Here is a 24,009-nt window from a genome sequence, read left to right as displayed (position 1 = left end):
TATGTTAGGCACTAGGGAAGCAAATACATTGGCTGTGGTCGACCATAAATCTACATTGTCGTTACAATCTGCCTGCAATTGATGTATAGACCTTTCGTGTCGATTTGTCGCTACTGTAGTTATATTGAGCCAACTTTGTCGGCTAACTGTGAGCAGAGTTAATTTACCTACATAACAAGGCCCTCCAAAGGCGTTCTTTGGGATACCAGGCCATGCTCCCTCCCAGCCCCCTGCACATCTGGCAGGGCATGGGAAGATGAAAAGTCCTTGACTAGCGTAAACATTACCTAGCAACAACCAAAACATCAGTGTGTCATCAACATTATTCTCACGCTACATCCAAAAACACAGCACTATACCAGTTAATAGGAAGAAAATCAACTCCATCCCAGCCAAAACCAGGACAGTATCCACCCCTTATTCCATACCATTTACATCATGCTCAGGTCCCACACTATCCAATACATTCTCATTACCCACCATCCCCCTTCCCATCTTTTGATATAATACACAGATATCATTTCCTTAGTCTATGGACCACCCCTGTAAAATGTCCATAAAATATCCATAAATGTACACAAAGTGTCCACTGCGTTCATTTAGTCCATGACTTTGGGCTCCATCTGTTATGGTGGTCACTCAGGTCAGCAGAGGTGGTGTGTTGCGTGGAGTTACTGGGCACCAAAGCCGGCTCAGGTCGGGTCACTGCTGCACTTGCGCTGCTTCTTGTAAAGTTTGTCCTCCGTTGGTTCAGGTGGTTCCTGCTGCTTGGGCATGGGCTTATCCACAGTCACAGACGCCTCGGGGTGTCCTGTCCCGCATGGACTCAGTCGCAGGTCACAGTCCCTTCGATTCGAGTTCACGCTGCAGTTCCAGCCTGTCCAGCACAGCAGCACAGAAGCAGCAGCGATGCCCTGGCCATCTGCCGGCCCAGGCGCATCCCCATTGCTGTTATCAGAATGTTCCCAGGCACAGCACAGTAGGACGATAAGCAGTGCAGCAGTACAGCAAGCAGCGAGAGCAAAAAAGCAGCCACTAACGAGCACAAGACTCTAATACACATTAAGGCAAGCAAGCCCCATGGCAAGCACAAGAGCCTGCGAATTAATAGCTAAACAGCAGTAACAGCTATAAATTCAATCTAGCACATTCCAATCAAACGTGTCGTTATCTTGAACCCTTCGAGCCCCACGTTGGGCGCCAAAAAGGACTGTCGTGGTTTAACCTGGCAGGCAGCCAAATACCACGCAGCCGCTCACTCACTCCCCCCACCCCCAGCGGGACGGGGAGAGAATCGGAAGGGTAAGAGTGAGAAAACTCGTGGGTTGAGATTAAAGACAGTTTAATAGGGAAAGCAAAAGCCGCGCACACAAGCAAAGCAAAACAAGGAATTCATTCACCACTTCCCATGGGCAGGCAGGTGTTCAGCCATCTCCAGGAAAGCAGGGCTCCATCACGCGTAACGGTTACTTGGGAAGACAGACGCCATCACTCCGAACGTCCCCCTCCTCCTTCTTCTTCACCCAGCCTTATATGCTGAGCATGACGTCATATGGTATGGAATAGCCTATTGGCCAGCTGGGCCAGCCGTCCTGCTTTGGTGGGCATCCGGAGGCTTCAGTGGGGCAAGAGCTGCAAACGCCTGTCCCTGCGCCTTGACTAAATTTTCCCCTAGTTCTTTGATTGTTTCAACTAACATGGCTTGAGCTCCTACAGGAACTCTACTCGTTCGCTCTAACATGACTTCTATGGTGGCGTCTAAGGGTAAGGTGACAAGGATGCCCTTCGTATAAGTATTACAATTCTCTAATATACACTGTCTCAGCAAAGGTCCTTTCATAAAATCCGCCATATCTGCGCGGTTAATAGCGTCTGTGACTCTATCTACAAAAGATGCAAAAGGCTCCTCTCTTCCTTGTTTAATTGACATATATGAGGGAGGAGCTGGTGTAGTTTTAACTTTCTGCAAGGCTTCTCGTGCTAATTTCATAGATTCCAACAACACGTCTGGGCCAGTTTGCATCTGCATTTCTACAGAGGCAAAAGGACCTATACCCATTAGTTGTTCTACAGATACTCCAGCTAAACGATCATTTGGGGCTCGGGGTGAGTGCGCAGATATTTCACAAAGTCTTTGCCAGTGGGCTTGCCAAAGTAATTGTTGTGATTGCTTCAAAATAAGCCTCATTATGTTCTTAATATCTTCTGGACATAGCATCCCGCTACCCCAGATATAGTTTAGCATTTGCCTTGCAGGCTCGCTATGCACTCCCGACTCATTAACTGTGTTTCGCAATTGATTTAATATTTTCCAATCTAGGGCCTCATGCACCCCAGTCATAGCCCCCACGTTATCTACCTGGTAGATTACCGGGAAGGCTTGAGGGCTAATTTGATCTAATAAATCAAAATCTTTTTGTTCAACAGCTTCTCGTGTTATTTTGTCCCAACCAACCCGCACTAAACGCGGCTGTTGATAAGCTTGGGACGGTTTGGGGGGGGAGGTGGGGGGGGGGTGGGCTTTAGAAGACTTTCAGCTTGAGCAGTCTCCTGTCCGCTACGTCTACCCTCTCATCTTCACTTGGACCCTCCCTCTCCTCCTCCCTCTCCCCCGGCGGTGCGGAGGGACAAGCCCTTTCTGTCGGTGGATCAGGAAGGGGATGAGAGGGTCAGCGAACGACGGGAACAGGAATTCCCGAAGGCGGAGGTGAAAAATAGTCACCCCCCGCTGTGAGACGTCCAGCGGCAGGATCGGACTGCTCAAGCCGATCAGAGGCAGCTGTAGCTATTCGCTTTTCAGTTTTATATCTTTTTATGCAATTAATAACATCTCTCCAAGATTTCATTAATTTTTTGGCTGATTTATCATCATCGATTACTAGATCCCACAAACAATCTCCATAAGAACGCCACTCGTCTACTTCAAACATACTTTCAGGGTCTTTAAAAAACCCTTTCGCTTTCCCTAACGCAATTAACCCAGCCAGGTCTTTCAATTGGCTTACTCCCCGCTTTTCTAAAAAGCGTTTTAAGATATCGAGCGCTACCTCTGTTTCCATTGCGCGCTATGTTGACCTTCTTAATTATCCGGTCGTTTGCAGCCTTTTCCCACGGGTAGCCTTCTTTCGGACGGCGAACCCCTTCTAATCGTCCTGGGTTCAAGCACGGATCGGGCGCGCCGCGACAGCGTCCGCCGATCTTCTGCTCCCTGGTCGCTGCTACCAGTGCCTCTCCGATCTCGCTGTCCGGTGAAAAACAAGGATGGGGGGTCCCTGTTCGGGCGCCACTTGCGACGAGCGAGGGAAAGCAAGCAGTCGACTCAATGTGAGTGATAGGGCAAGCTTTCACTTTATTGCAAAACTCTACACATATTTATACATTGAGTTCTACCTTATGCATACTTGTCTATAAATCATTGGCTTAGCTCTAAGAATTACATTATCATATTCCTCCTACTTGCGGTTACTGCTACGTGGTCCGGGTTCCATCCTGTTTTTCTTATACAGTGCTTCCTCAAAGTACAGTGCTTCCTCAAAGTTGTTTATCTGCACAGTGCAAGGTCAGTACGACCTTCTTTTCTCCCTTGTCAGCATGACTCGGAATTTACCACCGCGGCCTAGTCTGGCTAACTTATGTCAAGATTGAATCACAAGGCTCCTCCATGGAGCCATGACCGCGTTCCCTCATCCATTCTCCAACAGCCAGGGACATCAAGGGCAACAAGAAAAGCTTCTACAGGTATGTCGGGGATAAAAGGAAGACTAGGGAAAATGTGGGCCCTTTCCGGAAGGAAACGGGAGACCTGAGCAACCTGATCTAGTTGAAGATGTCCCTGCCCACAGCAGGGGGCTTGGACTAGATGACCTTTAAAGGTCCCTTCCAACCCAAACTATTCTATGATTCTATTGTATTAAGCCAGGTGTTGTTGGGCCTTTCTTATTGAGATCCAGAAAGAACCCTGCACTGTCTCTTTCTCTCACCTCTCCCCCTCCACCTCCAGTGTAGAACATTGTCTGCCACTCTCTTTCGCTACATCTCTCTGTTCCATTCCGTCTCTCTCCCCCCATCCATCTTTTTCTCTCTTTCAAACTCTCTCTCCCACTCTTTCACTCAAATTTGCCTCTCTTTTACTCTCACACTCACATCTCTGTTTCAGTCCATATCTTTCACTCCATCTTTCACTCCGTGTCTCTCTCTTCACTCCATCCCTCACTCTTTCATTCCACCCCCTCTCTCTTACTACATCCCCCCTCCCTCCCCCTCTGTCTCTCTCTCACTGTCTCCCTGTTTTACTACATCTCTCTCTCACTCCATCCCGCTCTGTCCTTTACTTTGTCTCTCTTGTTCATTCAATTCCTATCTCATTCCATCTCTCTTTCACGCCCACTCTGTCTGTCTCTCTCTCAAGCTCACTCAAGCTCTCTCTGTCTCTGCTCCACCTCTCTCATTCTCTTTGCATTTGCACCTCTCTTTCTCACTCCAGATCTCTCACTCTTTCAGTTTGCATATCTCTAGCTCTGTCTCACACTCACTATCATTCTCTTTCACTCCACATCTCTCCCTCTTTCACTTCATATCTCTCTGACACCATCTAGCTCTCACTCCATCTGTCTCTCATGCTCATTTCAGTTCACAGTTCTCTCTCTCTCTCATTCTGTGATGGCTTGACCCTGGGATAGAGTTAATTTTCTTCACAGTAGCTTGATGGTGCTAGGTTTTGGATTTGTGCTGGAAACAGTGTTGATAACACACCAATGTTTTAGTTATTGCTGATAAGGGCTTACACAGTGTCAAGGCCTTTTCTGCTTCTCACAATGCTCTGCCAGCAAGTAGGCTGGGGGTGCACAAGAAGCTGGGAGGGGACACAGCTGGGACAGCTGACCCCAACTGACCAAAGGGATATTCCATACCATATGACATCATGCTCAGCAATAAAAGCTGCAGGGAGGAAGGGGGGGAAACGTTCGGAGTTATGGCATTAGTCTTCCCAAGCAACCGTTACACATGATGGAGCCCTGCTTTCCTGGAGATGGCTGAACACCTGCCTGCTGATGGGAAGTAGGGAATGAATTCCTTATTTTGCTTTCCCTATTAAACTGTCTTTATCTCAAACCACAGGTTGTCTCACTTTTACCCTTCCAATTCTCTCCCCCATGCCACTGTGGGGGGAGTGAGCGAGTGGCTGTGTGTGTGTGTGGCTTAGCTGCTGGCCAGGGTTAAACCATGACACTGCTCCATCTCTCTTGCTCCATCTCCATCTTTCTCTTCCTCTGTCCCTCTCTCACCCCATCTCTCTCTTTCCCTTCACCTCTCTTTTCCTCCATCTGTGTCTTACTTCATATCTCCTTTGTGCCTCTCTCTTTCTCTCCATCTCTCCCTTCCCCCCTCTTCCTCTCACCCCCTACATCTCTCACTCTCCACTGCCATTTCTCTCTCACTTCACCTCCCTCTCTCCATCCATCTCTTTCCCCTTTTACCCCATCTCCCCCCCACCCGCGGTGCGCTCTCCGCCACCACCCCTCTCTCTCTCTCTGTGTCCACATCCTCCCCATCTCTGTCTCCCTCCCTATGGTCCCCTCTCTCCCTCCATCTCTGTCTGTCTCTCCCTCTCCATCTCTGTCTGTCTCTCCCTCTCCAACTTGCTCCCTCTTCCTCAGTCTCTCCACCTCCATCTCTTTCTCTCGCTTTGTTTCTCTCCTCTCCCTATCTCTCCCCATCTCTCTCTCTCAATCTCCCTCTCTGTCCCTCCATCACTCCTTATCTTCCTCCATCTCTCTCCTACCCTCTGCCCCTCCCTCTCATTCCACCCCCTCCCCTCAATCTCTCTGCCAGCCAGCCAGCCACCCGCTCTCGCGCTCTCTCTATCCACCCCCCCGCCGCCCTGCTGCCGCTGCCGACCCCCATCTCTCTCCCCCCCCACTTCCCCCTCTCTCTTCTCCCTCCCCCGCTCTCTCCCCCCTTCTCCCTCTCTCCCCCTCCCCCCCTCTCTCCCCCTCCCCCCCCTCCCCGTCCCCCTCTCTCCCCCCTCCCCCTCTCTGCCCCCTTCCCCCTCTCTCCCTCCTTCCCCCTCTCTCTTCCCCCTTCCCCCAATCTCTTCCCCCCTCTCTTTCCTGCCTCCCCCTCCCTTCCCCACTCTCATCCCCCCTCCCCATCTCTCTTCCCCCTTCCCCCCTCTCTCTCTCTTCCCCCCTTCCCCCTTTCTTCCCCCCCTTCCCCCAATCTCATCCCCCCTTTCTTTCCCGCCTCCCCCCTCCCTTCCCCACTCTCTTCCCCCCCACCATCTCTCTTCCCCCTCTCTCCCCCCCTTCCCCCCCTCTCTCCCCCCTTCCCCCTCTCTCTTCCCCCCTCTCTCCCCGCCTTCCCCCCCTCCCTATCTTCCCCCCCACTCTCTCCCCCTCCCGCTCTTCCCCCCTCTCTCTCTTCCCCCCCTTCCCCCCTCTCTCTTCCCCCCCTCCCTATCAAAATGGGGACCCGATGCAGCGGAGCCCTGCTCGGGAGTGAAGCTCAAGGGAAAGCACTGCAGGGGTGGATAATAAAACTCGCACCAATTAACATATCGTACATATGCAATGTCTTCTTTTGCTCATTAGCAAACTTGCTGATGTAATGCAGGTCCTGTTGTCCGAATTCCAAGATCTGGCACCTGTGCAAGGGTATGTGCAGATAGGGGGAAATGAACTATCCCGGGTTACCGTGACAAAGTCTTCTCACATCCTACAGGGACTCTATGTAATTGTTCCATAAGGCAGCTTTAGCAGAAACAATGAATATTTCAGGGCTTCATAGGTCTAAACTAATTCTGGGCACTGAAGAGCATCCCAAAGATTAACTCTGTTCTTACTAGCCAATTTGACCAGCGTAATATTGTCAGATTTCCCAGATTTCCTTATTATTTGCACTGCATTTATTTTGATGTTTGCACCATTTGGGGGCAAACTAATTCTCTTCTTTTTCCTTGTTTGCTGTCAGGATGCTGTTCAATAACAAAGCTTTTCACATCAGCTGCACAAGATAGAGCTATTGTGTCCCAGCTGTAAGTTATACTAAGGCATCTTTAGCTCTAAGTTATTCTAATATAAGTGACATGATGTTTCTATATACAAAACTCTTCCACTGCTTTTAATTCAACACACAAGGCAAAAGTCTGAAAGCTGAGCACCCACAAACTCCCCCTGAAGCCTATCAGTATTGCAGATATAGAAGTTGAGATACTTAAATATACAGAAAACGTTCTTTATTATTCCCACTCTATAAGGACACTTGTCTCCTGGATCAAGCTCTACTTGACATGGAGTTGGAGGAGATTTCTAGACCTGGTTAATATAAAAACCCTTATGAGGTTTTTCCTAATTTCTTATTTTAGATTTTACCCAGTCCTTGCTGAGTCAACCCCCCTGCCCCAATTTCAGATGACTGAAGACAGCCTGTAGTTCACAGCTCTCCTGTATGCTCGAGAAGGGCAACGAAGCTGGTGAAGGGCCTGGAGCACAAGCCTTATGAGGAGCGGCTGAGGGAACTGGGGTTGTTTAGCCTGGAGAAGAGGAGGCTGAGGGGGGAGACCTCATCGCGCTCTACAACTACCTGGAAGGAGGTTGTAGCGAGGTGGGTGTTGGTCTCTTCTGCCAAGTAACTAGCGATAGAACGAGAGGAAATGGCCTCAAGTTGCGCCAAGGGAGGTTTAGACTGGACATTAGGAGAAATTTCTTTACTGAAAGAGTGGTCAGGCCTTGGAACAGGCTGCCCAGGGAAGTGGTTGAGTCACCATCCCTGGAAGTATTTAAAAGACGTGTAGATGAGGCGCTTAGGGACATGGTGTAGTGGGCATGGTGGTGTTGAGTTGACGGTTGGACTCGATGATCTTAGAGGTCTTTTCCAACCTTAATGATTCTATGATTCTATGATTCTATTCTAAAATTCATTATCATTTTGGAGCTGAATTTCATTTTGTGGATGGCAGAGTTAGGCCTTACATTACGACTTCCCAGATGTTGGCTGTTCTATGGCCTAGGGTCTCTCAAGATAGACAGCAAATATGTAGTTTCATCACTTCTTGAAAACATGCTGAAAATGAGCTGTGTTCACACTTTCACAGGTGTTCTCTGTTAAAGAGACAGTCATGTACCTAGAGCCCTTCACATTTTACCTACTACTTACTTTTAGCCTTCTCAGGATAAAAAATTTATCATAAAATTTATTGGCATGACATATTGAAGGGCATAATATATCATCACAGCAAAGATCAATATGAAGAAATATGGCCTTAAAATACATTCTCCTACTTGAAACCTAAAATGAACGGAGAGATTCTGTTCTTTGCCCAGAATGCTGCCCTGCAAACGCAAGAGGCCCTGCACAAAACTCTGCAGGCAGACTAGTTTCCCAACAATATTTGGCTCTACTTTCAGAAACAGCAGTATAGTAAACAGGCATCCCTACCTTCTTTCCAAATTTTTGCCTGTTAATGTCCAGAACCATATTATATTTTCAGTACCTTTTACTACTGTTCCATGCAAGCTCTGTGGAGGCAAGTGCCCACAACCATTCAGCAACAGCAGGCAAAAATGTTCCCATGTTCAGATAAGAGAAAAAAGCATCAATTACCTTGTCCCTGCAGTTGCTGATGGCAACGATGTTTGCATTCTCAAGTTCTGTAGAACAATGCCTCCCTCCCTTAATGTCCTAAAAGAGGCATCCAGCCTGGTGTACATGTTGCAGCTGATGCATCTAGAGGCCTTTTCACTTTTCATTACTGCTTTCTCATTTTTTGTTAAGCAAAGGTTTTCTCAGTAGAATTTCCACAGCCATCACAGAAGAGCAATGTGGTAGAGTCATTCACAATTTAGAAGGTGGGGGGGTGGGGCAGCACAGTCCCATGAGGACTACTGGGCAACAAGAAGAGGCTATTACCTTCTTTGATTTCTTGATATATATGCCCTGAGTTTTGGACAAATAACAATATACTCTTGCTATACACATCACTTATGTCCTGGTTTCGGCTGGGATAGAGTTAATTTTCTTCCTAGCAGCTGGTATAGTGCTGTGTTTTGGATTTAGTATGAGAAGAATGTTGATAACACACTGATGCTTTAGTTGTTGCTAAGTAGTGTTTTCCCTAGTCAAGGACTTTTCAGCTTCCCATGCTCTGCCAGGTGCACAAGAAGCTGGGAGGGAGCATAGCCAGGACAGCTAACCCAACTGGCCAACGGGGTATTCCATACCATATGACGTCATGCTCAGCATATAAGGCTGGGCGAAGAAGGAGGAAGGGGGGGATGTTTGGAGTGATGGCGTTTGTCTTCCCAAGTAACCGTTACGCGTGATGGAGCCCTGCTTTCCTGGAGATGGCTGAGCACCTGCCTGCCGATGGGAAGCAGTGAATGAATTCCTTGTTTTGCTTTGCTTGCGTGCGCGGCTTTTGCTTTACCTATTAAACTGTCTTTATCTCAACCCACGAGTTTTCTCACTTTTACCCTTCCGATTGTCTTCCCCATCCCACCGGGGGGGGGAGCGAGCGAGCGGCTGTGTGGTGCTTAGTCGCTGGCTGGGGTTAAACCACGACAACTTATATCTTACAAGCTGTTAAAAAAAGGTTTGAGAAGCTAATGAAATAGAAAAGAATAGAACAGAATAGTTCAGTTGGAAGGGACCTACAAGGATCATCTAGTCCAACTGCCTGACCAATTCAGGGCTGACCAAAAGTTAAAGCATATCATTAAGGGCATTGTCCAAATGCCTCTTAAACACTGACAGGCATGGGGCATCAACCACCTCTCCAGGAAGCCTGTTCCAGTGTTTGACCACCCTCTCGGTAAAGAAATGCTTCCCAACGTCAAGTCTGAACCTCCCCTGACACAGCTTTGAGCCATTCCCACGCGTCCTGTCACTGGAACCCAGGGAGAAGAGATCAGCACCTCCCTCTCCACTTCCCCTCCTCAGGAAGCTGTAGAGAGCAATGAGGTCACCCCTCAGACTCCTCCTCTCCAAACTAGACAGACCCAGAGTCCTTAGCCGCTCCTCATAGGACATGCCTTCCAGCCCTTTCACCAGCTTTGTTGCCCTCCTCTGGACGCATTCAAGGACCTTCACATCCTTCTTAAATTGTGGGGCCCCGAACTGCACACAATACTCAAGGTGAGGCTGCACCAACGCTAAATACAGAGGGATAATCACCTCTTTTGACCAGCTGGTTATGCTGTGTTTAATGCACCCCAGAATGCAGTTTGCCCTCTTGGCTGCCAGGGCACACTGCTGACTCCTATTGAGCCTGCTGTCAACCAGCACCCCCGGATCCCTTTCTGCAGGGCTGCTCTCCAGCCACTCCTCTCCCAATTTATACTTGTGCCTGCCGTTACTGCGTCCCAGGTGCAGAATCCGGCATTTGGTCTTGTTAAATTTCATGCCATTGATGATTGCCCAATGCTCCAATCTATCTAGATCCCTCTGCAAGGCATCTTGTCCCTCAAGAGAGTCAACAGCACCTCCCAGTTTAGTATCCTCAGCAAACTTGCTAAGGGTGCATTCAACTCCTGCATCCAGATCGTTGATAAATATATCGAACAGAACTGGCCCTAGGATTGAGCCCTGAGGAACACCGCTGGTGACTGGCCGCCAGCCAGATGGAGCCCCATTCACTACAACCCTCTGAGCCCTGCCGTTCAGCCAGTTCTTCACCCAGCGCACCGTGTACCTGCTCGTTTCACAGTTGGACAACTTGTCCAGAAGGATGCTGTGAGGGACGGTATCAAAAGCCTTACTGAAACCCAGAAAAACTACATCCACCACCTTCCCTTCATCCACTAGGCGGGTGACCTTATTTTAGAAGGATATCGGATTATTTAGACAGGACTTTCCCTTTGTGAACCCACACTGACTGTGCCTGATGATTGCATTGTCCTTTAAATGCCTTTCAATAGCACCCAGTATGACCTTCTCCATAATCTTCCCAGGAACTGAGGTTAGACTAACAGGTCTGTAGTTTCCTGGGTCTTCCCTCACGCCCTTCTTGTAAATTGGAATAACGTTGGCTAGCTTCCAGTCAGCGGGGACCTCCCCAGGCTCCCAAGGCCTTTGGAAGATGATCGAGAGGGGTCCTGCTGTAACATCCACTAGCTCCTTCAGTACTCTGGGATGAATCCCTTCAGGCCCCATGGACTTGTAAACATTCAGCTGATACAGCTGGTCCCTTACATTTTCAGTGTCCACAAATGGAAAGGCACTGTTCCCGCAGTCGTGGTCCTCCAACTCAGAGGACCGGGCAGCCCAAGGTCGATCAGTATCATTAAAGACTGAGGCAAAAAAAAGCATTGAATGCCTCTGCTTTTTCTTCATCCCTATTTGTCAGGTGACCATCTTCAACAAGTATCCGTCCAATGTTTTCTTTAGACCTCCTCTTGCTATTAACATACTTAAAAAAGCCTTTTTTTTGTTGTTGTTGTCTGACACAACACTGGCCAGTTTCAACTCTAGTTGAGCTTTGGCCTCTCATGTCTTCTCCCTGCATATGCGAACCAGGGCTCTGTAATCTTCCTGCGAAGCCTGACCTCGCTTCCAGAGATCCTACCATTTCTTTTTCCTCCCGAGTTCCAAGAGGGGTTCCCTGTTCAGACGAGCTGGTCTTCTGCCCCGCTTGCTTGACTTGTGGCACCATGGGATGGCCTGCTCCTGTGCTTTTAAAAGGTGGTTCTTAAAATCTGACCAGCTCTCATGGACCCCCTAAGCCCTCAAAACCAGTTTCCCAGGGGACACTGCTAACTAGCTCCCTGAGTAGCTTAAAGTTTGCTCTCTTGAAATCCAGGGTAGCAACCCTGCTGACCTTTTTTCTCATTACCCCGAAAATTTTAAACTCGACCATTTCGTGATCACTGTGGCCAAGACAGCCACCTACCATCACATCTCCCACGAGTCCTTCTCTAGTCACAAACAACAAGTCTAGGAGGGCATCTTTCCTAGTTGGCTCACTGAGTACTTGTGACAAGAAGTTATCTTCCACAAACTTCAGGAGTTTCCCAGACTTGCTTGTCACAGCAGTATGGTATTCCCAGTTGATGCCTGGGAAGTTGAAATCTCCCATAAGGGCAAGGGCTACCGATCCAGAGATTTCTCCTAATTGCCTATAGCATCACTCAATCAGTGCCTACATCCTGGCTGGGCGATCGGTAGTAGACACTCACTATGACAGCTGCTTTGTTTTCCATCCCCCTAATCCTCACCCAGAGGCTCTCAGCCACATCATCCCTAACTGTAAGGGCTGTACAGTCACACCTCTCCCTTACATACAGTGCAACTCCTCCACCTCGCCTGCCCTGCCTATCCCTCCCGAACAGCCTGTAGCCCTCCACCCCAGCACTCCAGTCGTGGGACTCATTCCACCAAGTCTCACTAATACCAACGACATCATAGCTCTGGGGACTGATCAACGCTTCCAGTTCATCCTGTTTGTTTCTCATACTGCATGTGTTGGTGTACAAGCATTTCAGATGTGCTCCTAAGCCCTCAGTGCTCCCTGGAGCAGCATAAAAGTTCCCATTAGCATTGCCACACCCAGGCAATGCCATGCCAACCCTTGGCTTACCTTCAGCTCTCCTGTTGGTATCCCCTTCCCCCATCGATTCTAGTTTAAAGCCCTCTCAATCAGTCCTGCCAGCTTATGAGCAAAGAAGTGTTTCCCCCATCGGGACAGATGGATCCTGTCAGGCCCCAGCATACCTTGTGTCTCAAAGACTCTTCCATGGTTATAAAAACCAAAGTTCTGGTGGAGGCACCAGTCCTGGAGCCAGGTATTGATGTCTTGAGCACACCTGTTTCTTCCAAAGCCTCTCCCCATTACTGGGAGGATTGAGGAAAACACTACCTGTGCTCCTGAATCTTTTAGCATTCTTCCCAGGGCCCTGAAATCTCTTTTGATCGACCTTGGACTTCTTGTTGCAACATCATTAGTACCCACATAAAAGAGCAGGAGTGGGTAATAGTCCAAAGGCTGTACTAAGCTCATCAGTCATCTGGTGACATCCCTGATTCGGGCCCCAGGGATGCAGCAAGTTTGGTTGATCTGACCTTGGTGAGAGTACTTGCATAGGTTCCTCCTCATCTATCTCATTATGCGCTTCGTCTACCATACGCAGAGCCTCATACCTATTCTGTAAAGGTAGCTGAGAGGGTAAGGAGGGGTTCCTCTTGCAGCTCCATGCAGTAACCTGCTTCCACTCCTCCCTATCCCTTGTAACGCTGCCTTCCTCCTGGCACAAAACAGAACCTGGACCTACCTCCATATTGGCCACGCTGAGTTGGCTTGTCTGTCCCAGAGGTGGCAGAGCACAGCTCCATTGATCTATCTCCTTCTCAGACTCTCAGATGCTCCTCAGTCTGCCCACCTCCTCCTGAAGCTCAGCCACTAGGCAGAGCAGTTCATCTACCTGGTCACACCTCCCACATGCGTGATTGCTATCACCCTCCATCGCCAGGAATATCCTCGCACACACCCCGCAGTCTGAAGCCTGTGTAGTCACATGCTCTGACAGGAGCTCCGTCTGTGTGGCTGCATTGGTTCTACCGGGTGCTAGAAGCTCAGGAGAAGCAGAGGAAACAGCTTTTTTTTTTTTTTGCTAGGTGTCCACAAATGGAAAACCACTGTTCCCGCAGTCGTATCTCCTGACTCATAGGAAAAAGCTTTGCACAAGATGTTAAAGAAACCGTTGCTTGCTTTTAAAACACATTAGGGATCCTAAGTTCTTTTGGGATCTGGGCCTTCATTTCTCCACTCTGGTTCAGCAGTAAACAACCCCCTTCTCAAAGACTGTACTGGTCATTTTGACCAGACAAGAAGATGCACATACATCAAGAAAGGGAGGGGGGTGGGGATGACAAAAAAAAGGCAGAAAACCTAGTTCAGTAAATATATACGTGCTTAATATATATGTTTAGAACTATACAGTCTACTTCCCCTGCTATTGAAATAAAGCAAAGCAAAGAAAAACAGGCAAAAAAATTACTTTTTGAAATTCACATTTAAAAGGACAGAGCATCTTCCCCATTTTTTTTTTTATTTCACTTTTATTTTGCTTGCATATGCTCTGTTTGGTTTGAGTGCAATTTTTAAGATCTTAAACTTTACTTGTCTTTACTAGTACACAGAGTTGCATTCATTACCTGAAAATACATGTGTCTGCATGCAATCATTTGTGCATGGCATCAGTGCACTAACAGGCACGTGCACGTTAGTGATCCTGACCAGAAGATATCGAGGAGTTAGTGATCCATATAACAGTTAACCTGAGTAGGCCCAAGCCTGTGCTGTGCTGCACGTACAGCTTGGCTTTCAGGCCTGCATTGTGCCGCACATATCCCTCGGCCACAGGATAAACTTAGCCTGTTGATTGTAAGAGAGGAGCCTGCAGGCAGTTCCCACTCGGTACTAGCAATTACACCACCTGTGTGGCCTTGCCTTCATCTAGAAGCGCAGCAAGAAGTTCTCGTGTGAACATCCTTTTTGTTTGACAGTAGAAATGATAAAAAGATTTGTTTCCTTGTAAGAAAACTCTATAATAGCTCAAATGACCAAAATGGGATAACCCTTCCATGGGCGGGATCTGCATGGCGTGCTGCACTCTCGTCGGAAACCTGTTCAATGCTGTAACAGCATCTGAAGGGACATAAGATTATCTATACTATCCTCTCCTCCTCTATAGTGTTAGCCCTAATAAATAGCATTTTAAATGATACCTTACAGAGTCTGAATGCCTTCCTTACTGGGATCATAACGAACTAGCACCACCTGGTGCAAAACAACATAATTTTAAGAAAAGAGACCACAATGTAAAAAAAGTCCCTAAGTTTTTGCTCACAAGTTAGAAGAGCCTGGGCTACTTTCTATACTATACAATAAGGTTTAATAGAGCAGTCTGGGGAAAGAAGGGCAGCACAGTCTACTTTAATTTTAATTGCATCTTTGCTTATAATGTAGAAGAAAACACCCCACTAGAAATTTCTCATGGCAACAAAAATAATGGGACTTCAGTAGTCATAAAACCAAACACAGAAACAAAAGTAAGTTCTGTCAATGTATTATTTCCTACAATATTTTTCACTCTGCATCATTCTAAAAAAATAGCATATGATTCACCTGTTCAACAGAAATGAAATTCAACATTATTAAACAATAACAGTTTAATGGAATTAAGATAAAGCAAACAACAAGGAAACAATTTTTTCTTACCGCTGTTCTGCAGATTTTCTTGCACAAGTAAGAGAACATCTGGTTGAGCCATCTGTGAATATAAGTAATAAAGCTGTTTTCACTGCTGTCAAAATGGTGTTTTCCCACAACTCAAAAATTTTAAAACCACTTCTCTTATCCCCCCAGAGTATACAACAAGAAAGAAACAAAATAACAGCAACTGAGAGGAGAAAAAAAAAAACAACAAAACCCAAAAACTTTTCATCCTTGTTTAGTGCTAGATTATATCACAAGGAACACAAACTCTGCTTATTTTCAAGACAAAAAAAAAAATCCTGTAGTCATTGTAAATAAAGCTATTTTTCTCTCTGTCAAAGACTTGGTTATGGAAAAAAACATCTAAAGAAATACTGTTTCAGTGTTCAAATATGATTGCCTGGATTGCCTTCTGACACAGCGGCTCTACCTCATGTCCAAGTTTGGAATCACAGCATTTTTTATTACATATATTTTATGAACTTGTAATAAGGGAAAAAAAGGATCCATTCCCATCCTTGTTTCCCTAAGGATATGCTAAATTTTAGCTATGAGACTGTCAAATCAACTACAGCAGGAATAAGTTTAAGCACAGAATCAAAACCTTTTCACAATCTTTAAATTCTTTTCAGTGTTCAAGCATGGCAAATCAAGACTTTAAATTACTTTACAGATAAATGACATAAGATTGTTTCATAGCTCAAACAACCTAGCAATCGGAAACCCTGATGTACATATAACTAGTGCATAAGCAAGAACATAGTTATTTATCTTCTCTTACAGCTAAATTAAATGCTGCATCTATCTGTCTCATAGGGCTGCTAGGAGTCCAGATGTTTTAATTGTTTTGAGGTTTTTTTTAGAAGGAAAGGTCGATAAAGCACAAAGCCATGTTATATTCCCATTACTGGCATACAAAGAAAGGAATGTTATTTTAAGAGAGTATTAACGTGGTAGCTCTGTTTTACCTAATGCATTTTCATTAAAAAATGCTATTACCACACTGTAAGTTATATTTAAGCCATAATCTACATAAAGGTGCAAACATCCAAAACCACATAGACATGTAATAAAATGATCTTACTTACGTTGGCAGGAAACTCGATATCTATGTTTATGTCTGAAGTTTTGAAACAAAAGGGGTTTTTTTTGAAACAAAAGTTTTGAAGGTCAAAGGGGTCCGGGAAGGCTGGACGTTCTTCAAGAAGGAAGTCTTAAAGGCGCAGGAGCGGGCTGTCCCCATGTGTCCTAAGAAGAACGGGCGGGGAAGACGACCGGCCTGGCTGAACAGGGAGCTCTGGCTGGGACGCAGGAAAAAAAGGAGAGTTTACCACCTTTGGAAGAAGGGGCAGGCAACTCGAGAAGAGTACAGGGATCTCGTTAGGTCGTGCAGAGAGGAAATTAGAAAGGCAAAAGCCCAGCTAGAACTCAACCTGGCCACTGTCGTGAGAGACAACAAAAAATGTTTTTACAAATATATTAATGACAAAAAGAGAGCCAAGGAGAATCTCCATCCTTTATTGGATGCGGGGGGGAATGTTGCCACCAAGGATGAGGGTAAGGCTGAGGTACTTAACGCCTTCTTTGCCTCAGTCTTTAATAGTCAGAGCAGTTATCCTCAGGGTACTCAGCCCCCTGAGCGGGAAGACAGGGACAGGGAGCAGGATAAATCCCCCATAATCCGAGAGGAAGCAGTTAACGACCTGCTACGCCACCTGGACGCGCACAAGTCTATGGGGCCGGACGGGATCCACCCGAGGGTACTGAGGGAGCTGGCGGAGGAGCTTGCCAAGCCACTCTCCATCATTTACCAGCAGTCCTGGTTAACTGGGGAGGTCCCGGACGACTGGAGGCTTGCCAATGTGACGCCCATCTACAAGAAGGGCCAGAAGGAGGATCCGGGGAACTACAGGCCAGTCAGCCTGACCTCGGTGCCGGGGAAGATTATGGAGCGGTTCGTCTTGAGGGCGCTCACAATGCATGTGCGGGACAACCAGGGGATCAGGCCCAGCCAGCACGGGTTCATGGAAGGCAGGTCCTGCTTGACCAACCTGATCTCCTGCTGTGACCAGGTGACCCGCCTAGTGGATGAGGGAAAGGCTGTGGATGTGGTCTACCTGGACTTCAGTAAAGCCTTTGACACTGTCTCCCACAGCATTCTCCTAGAGAAGCTGGCGGCTCACGGCTTAGACAGGTACACTCTTTGCTGGGTAAAAAGCTGGCTGGACGGCCGAGCCCAGAGAGTTGTGGTGAACGGAGTTAAATCCAGTTGGCGGCCGGTCACGAGCGGTGTTCCCCAGGGCTCAGTTTTGGGGCCGGTCTTGTTCAATATCTTTATCAACGATCTGGATGAGGGGATCGAGTGCACCCTCAGTAAGTTTGCAGACGACACCAAGTTGGGCGGGAGTGTTGATCTGCTCGAGGGTAGGAAGGCTCTGCAGAGGGACCTGGACAGGCTGGATCGATGGGCTGAGGCCAACTGTATGAGGTTCAACAAGGCCAAGTGCCGGGTCCTGCACTTGGGTCACAACAACCCCATGCAACACTACAGGCTTGGGGAAGAGTGGCTGGAAAGCTGCCCAGAGGAAAAGGACCTGGGGGTGCTGGTTGACAGCCGGCTGAACATGAGCCGACAGTGGGCCCAGGTGGCCAAGAAGGCCAACGGCATCCTGGCCTGTATCAGAAACAGTGTGGCCAGCAGGAGTAAGGAGGTGAGCGTGCCCCTGTACTCGGCACTGGTGAGGCCCCAGCCTCTAACATTCTGACATTACATTTGTGAACTATGAGAGCAGCCTATTTTATGCTTAACCTGCTTCGATAAATTTGTGTATTTGATTTTTTTTTTTTAAAAAACACTTAAAACTCATATGAAAAGGATTTAGACTAAGATTTAATATGGGGGGGGAAGATAATTTGCCTTCTCTTGGCAATTCATTAACAGCACCAATTTTGTTAGTTACCTCAATTATATAACTACACTTTTTAGCTATAGTCAGAAAAATTGCTCAATGTATCCTCTAGATCATATTTACAGATTAAAAAATAGGGGAGGACTATGTAGGTAAAGACAGTAGTACCTTCTTCAGTCTATAAACGCAGTCTCGCTTCAATCGTTCTTCAGCTTGCTGCAACCCTAGAAGTTCCTTTGTAGATAGCACAGATTCATTTGCAACAGGACCAACCACTTCATCCTGATCATACTCATCTTTTCTAGTTCTTCTTGATCTCCTTGGTTTTCCATGCTTCTTCATTTCTTATAAAGAGTTAGTTATGAGAGCAAACATGTCAAGTAACTTCAGAGTACCACACAGTGTTTTGTTTGTTTGTTTTTTTTCCTTAGTTTCCATTCTGCTTATGTGCTAACCAAAGAAGATACAAATCACCTACCCTGTATGGTTTCCTTGCCTGTTCTGTGCAAGTCTGATAATAGCAAGAGTGTATATTTGTCATAACCTACAGTATCTTTGTTTTGACTCTCACTAACTACTAAGAAACAACAGTTTGTCTAATTAAAAAAAACAAAAAGTCATCAACCTTATTTAGATAGCTTTGTTAAAACTGACAAAAAAATAAAACTAAATGCAATATATTTCACTGCATACCCGAGGCATACCTGTATATCATTAGAATGAAAAGAAATTAAACATGTCCAAAGATTTCAGGATGCTTGGTGAGGCTTAGAGAAAGAAGTAGAAAAATCAGCTGACCCACAGACTACTAATATCACAGAATTACTGGTTATAGGCAAATTTGAATGATTTGGTTTTTATTTGTAAGAGCTAAGAGCACTAAGATATAGCACTGCAGCAGGTTGGCTGATATACAACGAATTATTACTGGCAGTAACAACTGCCTGTTAATGTGTACTTGCCTTTCAGTTAAAGCAGCACATGGATCAGTATTGCCTTCACATTCTTAAATAGACAACTGGAAAAAAAAAATAGCAGCCCCTTTTGGCTACACATGTCAATAATTAACTAACTTGCTAAGTATCCACACACTTTGGTTAATAAATCTACATATCTTGCATAATAAACATGCTTGGAAAGCTTGTTATGTTTACAGCAAAAGTTCTGGAACAAACTTCTATTTTAAATATGCTTTGTCATCATTTTTGAAAAAAGGAATTGTTACTGGTCCAAAGAATACATGTAAAAATGATCTCGGGAATGAATATATGCAGGACAGATTTTTCATGCACAGGATAAGTGAAAGGTAAAATGTAATCTAAAGTATCTATACAGGATGTCCAGATGTATGGAATTTCTCAAGTTCTGAGTGCTTCTGAGAAAGTTTATGCAACTTTCTTAAACTCTGAAACCCTTATCATAGCATAAGGTTTTCATTTGTAATAATTTAAAAAATAAAGATAAAGCAGAACCCCCTACCAAATACGTTTACAAAGATTTTTTTTTTTCCCCTGCAACTGCAATTTTTGTCTTTAATAATTGGCAAAAGGGAAACAACCTGGTTGTAAGTTTTCAACCACTTCTTTTATTCAGTTCACTGCACAGCATGCACGTGCTAGTGTTGTCAACAGGAACAGAGTAAGAATGGTAATACAATTCCTTTCAGCAGCAGTACGAGTTTATGCTGGAATAAACAGAACCCAAAAGCAGAAAGAAGTTGAACTAAACCTTTTAACTTTACATGTCCCTTCCATTTTCCATAATGACTTTCCTGTTAAAATTCCATAGACCTACAGCAGCTGTTTGGTTAGACTTTTACTAATCAGTGTAGACAGAACTTGGAGAAAGACGTGTATTTAATACATTTCTTTGCAGGAAAGTCTGTGACACATACCTACTTATCACTTATTTCTGTGAGCACTAAGTAACTTAAAAAAATTATGAAGTAAATAAATACTTTCATATTATTTGGCAGTTACAGTAGTGGCAATATAATTATAGGCTAATGACTAAATAAAGTATTAAAGGCAAGTTAAACGTCACGCAGAAGAATCAGCACCTCGGATTTGTTAGACTCCCTCATTATGAGTTGCAATCAGATCAGTAAAAAGGTAAAAGAAAGAGACAAGTGCATAAAAGATTTCAAGTAAAAGGGAATTCCAAAAGAAACATTTTTAGTATTTGTTTGTTACTTGCCATAGAATTAGAGCTTTTGAAGGGAACTCAAGAGGTGAGCTATTCCATGCCTCTGCTTCCCAGCAGGATGAAGTGAACTTTGTCAATCCTGAGTGACGTTTGCCTAACCTGTTCTTAAAGGCCTTCAGGTACAGACTCCATGAGCTCCCCAGACAACCTTCCCAGTACTTCACTTGTTCATGGAGTCTGTTACCATTAGAAACTTTCCTTTTATTCCTCACCTGAATCTTTCTTGCTGAACTTTAGGCCCATTGCTTTGTGTCCCATCCATTAGAAGCATCCAAAAACAATTATTACATTATCTTCTCAATACCTTTTAGATAGCTGAAGACTGTTATCACACCCCCCCCTTTCCTTCTGTAGAAAGATTGGGGATTGTTAAATTTTATGTAGTTTCTGCTTTCTATGTGTCCTTCTTGCTCTTTCCTCCTCTGAGGTTGAGCTTAAGTGTACAACTTACTTCTAACAATGAGAGACACCAGGCACCTGCTCACAGTTTATCTTTTTAGTGACAGCTGATACCAAGGGAAAGGACAGTTAACTCTTGGTCTACTTGCACTTCTTTCCAGTACTCAAGTTCAATGAAGAGCTGATGATATTGATGACTTCATCTTCCTCCGTCTCCTTCCCCACCCCCCAGTTCTCCTCTGCATTTCACTATTTAGGGTTTGTACTCTCATTATTAGTATCAATTGCCCCTTGGGAAGTTCAACATGCACAGAAAATTAGTGGGAGTTTTCTATTTATTTATTTATTACTGCTATATTACTGCCTCTTACTAGTATTAAGTCCTCACAATACTCACGATGCGTTGGTTTTAATCTTCATTAAGATATAGTTAGGGACCTGATTATTAACTCCATAATCTCATTCTGTACCGACTTAACTGAAACACCCCTTATGAGCCTTGACAGATTCAGTCAAATTGTACCTAGAAAACTGCAGACAGGGACATTACACAGATGTTGCAATCTACTTGTTCCTACCACTTATAAACCAATTTACCAAGTCAACACAATTTATAAAACAAGTTCTGTATCATATGCTGCAACAATTTGTTTAAAGTGCTGGAGTATAGTACAGTCAATAGTTTGCAAAGTGATACAGAACAAAAGTAATTTACTGCTTTAACAATGAATCTTGAAATTATAGTTTTCGGTAATATACACAGAAAGCTACTTCACTGAATAGCTAAGTAAAAAATAAACAAGCATGTTGATTACCAGAGCTTCCTTTCTGCATGTCTGACATGTCTTCACTTAAGTTTTTCTGAAGCTGTCTTCTTACATTTCTGTTCCCTGCACCTTCAACCTCATGAAGAGAGTCCTTTCTTGTCCTATTAAGCATGGGAATCCAGACTGCAGATCTATACTCTCTCCAGCTGTCAGAACAACCACGGGTAGCTGTCAGAATAACCAGGGGTATTTAACCCCTATGGTTACGTGATTTGGCACGAACACTAGGTGGAGCGATCACTCGCAATCAAGGGTCAAAGTTAAATGATACCCCAAAAGACCAAATTAAGAAGTGGATCTGATGACCATCGTGGTTGTTCTGAGGTTGTTCATGAGGTTGAAGGTGCAGGGAACAGAAATGTAAGAAGACAGCTTCAGAAAAACTTAAGTGAAGACATGTCAGACATGCAGAAAGGAAGCTCTGGTAATCAACATGCTTGTTTATTTTTTACTTAGCTATTCAGTGAAGTAGCTTTCTGTGTATATTACCGAAAACTATAATTTCAAGATTCATTGTTAAAGCAGTAAATTACTTTTGTTCTGTATCACTTTGCAAACTATTGACTGTACTATACTCCAGCACTTTAAACAAATTGTTGCAGCATATGATACAGAACTTGTTTTATAAATTGTGTTGACTTGGTAAATTGGTTTATAAGTGGTAGGAACAAGTAGATTGCAACATCTGTGTAATGTCCCTGTCTGCAGTTTTCTAGGTATAATTTGACTGAATCTGTCAAGGCTCATAAGGGGTGTTTCAGTTAAGTCGGTACAGAATGAGATTATGGAGTTAATAATCAGGTCCCTAACTATATCTTAATGAAGATTAAAACCAACGCATCGTGAGTATTGTGAGGACTTAATACTAGTAAGAGGCAGTAATATAGCAGTAATAAATAAATAAATAGAAAACTCCCACTAATTTTCTGTGCATGTTGAACTTCCCAAGGGGCAATTGATACTAATAATGAGAGTACAAACCCTAAATAGTGAAATGCAGAGGAGAACTGGGGGGTGGGGAAGGAGACGGAGGAAGATGAAGTCATCAATATCATCAGCTCTTCATTGAACTTGAGTACTGGAAAGAAGTGCAAGTAGACCAAGAGTTAACTGTCCTTTCCCTTGGTATCAGCTGTCACTAAAAAGATAAACTGTGAGCAGGTGCCTGGTGTCTCTCATTGTTAGAAGTAAGTTGTACACTTAAGCTCAACCTCAGAGGAGGAAAGAGCAAGAAGGACACATAGAAAGCAGAAACTACATAAAATTTAACAATCCCCAATCTTTCTACAGAAGGAAAGGGGGGGGTGTGATAACAGTCTTCAGCTATCTAAAAGGTATTGAGAAGATAATGTAATAATTGTTTTTGGATGCTTCTAATGGATGGGACACAAAGCAATGGGCCTAAAGTTCAGCAAGAAAGATTCAGGTGAGGAATAAAAGGAAAGTTTCTAATGGTAACAGACTCCATGAACAAGTGAAGTACTGGGAAGGTTGTCTGGGGAGCTCATGGAGTCTGTACCTGAAGGCCTTTAAGAACAGGTTAGGCAAACGTCACTCAGGATTGACAAAGTTCACTTCATCCTGCTGGGAAGCAGAGGCATGGAATAGCTCACCTCTTGAGTTCCCTTCAAAAGCTCTAATTCTATGGCAAGTAACAAACAAATACTAAAAATGTTTCTTTTGGAATTCCCTTTTACTTGAAATCTTTTATGCACTTGTCTCTTTCTTTTACCTTTTTACTGATCTGATTGCAACTCATAATGAGGGAGTCTAACAAATCCGAGGTGCTGATTCTTCTGCGTGACGTTTAACTTGCCTTTAATACTTTATTTAGTCATTAGCCTATAATTATATTGCCACTACTGTAACTGCCAAATAATATGAAAGTATTTATTTACTTCATAATTTTTTTAAGTTACTTAGTGCTCACAGAAATAAGTGATAAGTAGGTATGTGTCACAGACTTTCCTGCAAAGAAATGTATTAAATACACGTCTTTCTCCAAGTTCTGTCTACACTGATTAGTAAAAGTCTAACCAAACAGCTGCTGTAGGTCTATGGAATTTTAACAGGAAAGTCATTATGGAAAATGGAAGGGACATGTAAAGTTAAAAGGTTTAGTTCAACTTCTTTCTGCTTTTGGGTTCTGTTTATTCCAGCATAAACTCGTACTGCTGCTGAAAGGAATTGTATTACCATTCTTACTCTGTTCCTGTTGACAACACTAGCACGTGCATGCTGTGCAGTGAACTGAATAAAAGAAGTGGTTGAAAACTTACAACCAGGTTGTTTCCCTTTTGCCAATTATTAAAGACAAAAATTGCAGTTGCAGGGGAAAAAAAAAAATCTTTGTAAACGTATTTGGTAGGGGGTTCTGCTTTATCTTTATTTTTTAAATTATTACAAATGAAAACCTTATGCTATGATAAGGGTTTCAGAGTTTAAGAAAGTTGCATAAACT

The 24,009-nt window shown here is 44.7% G+C and overlaps 1 protein-coding gene across 1 annotated transcript in view; it reads right to left on the bottom strand.

Moving 5' to 3' along the window:
- Positions 1–20,565, bottom strand: part of LOC142074955 (terminal uridylyltransferase 7-like) — a 37,182-nt gene extending 16,617 nt beyond the window's left edge. The window contains 3 exon segments of the mRNA XM_075135967.1: positions 15,212–15,263; positions 16,297–16,406; positions 20,535–20,565. Of these exon segments, the coding sequence (XP_074992068.1) occupies positions 15,212–15,263; positions 16,297–16,406; positions 20,535–20,565 (193 nt within the window).
- Positions 20,566–24,009: the final 3,444 nt, after the last annotated feature.

This window comes from Calonectris borealis, chromosome W (assembly GCF_964195595.1).
Source record: "Calonectris borealis chromosome W, bCalBor7.hap1.2, whole genome shotgun sequence".
NCBI lineage: Eukaryota > Metazoa > Chordata > Aves > Procellariiformes > Procellariidae > Calonectris > Calonectris borealis.
Note: the sequence above shows the minus strand (reverse complement) of the source record. Positions and strands in the feature narration are given on the sequence as shown.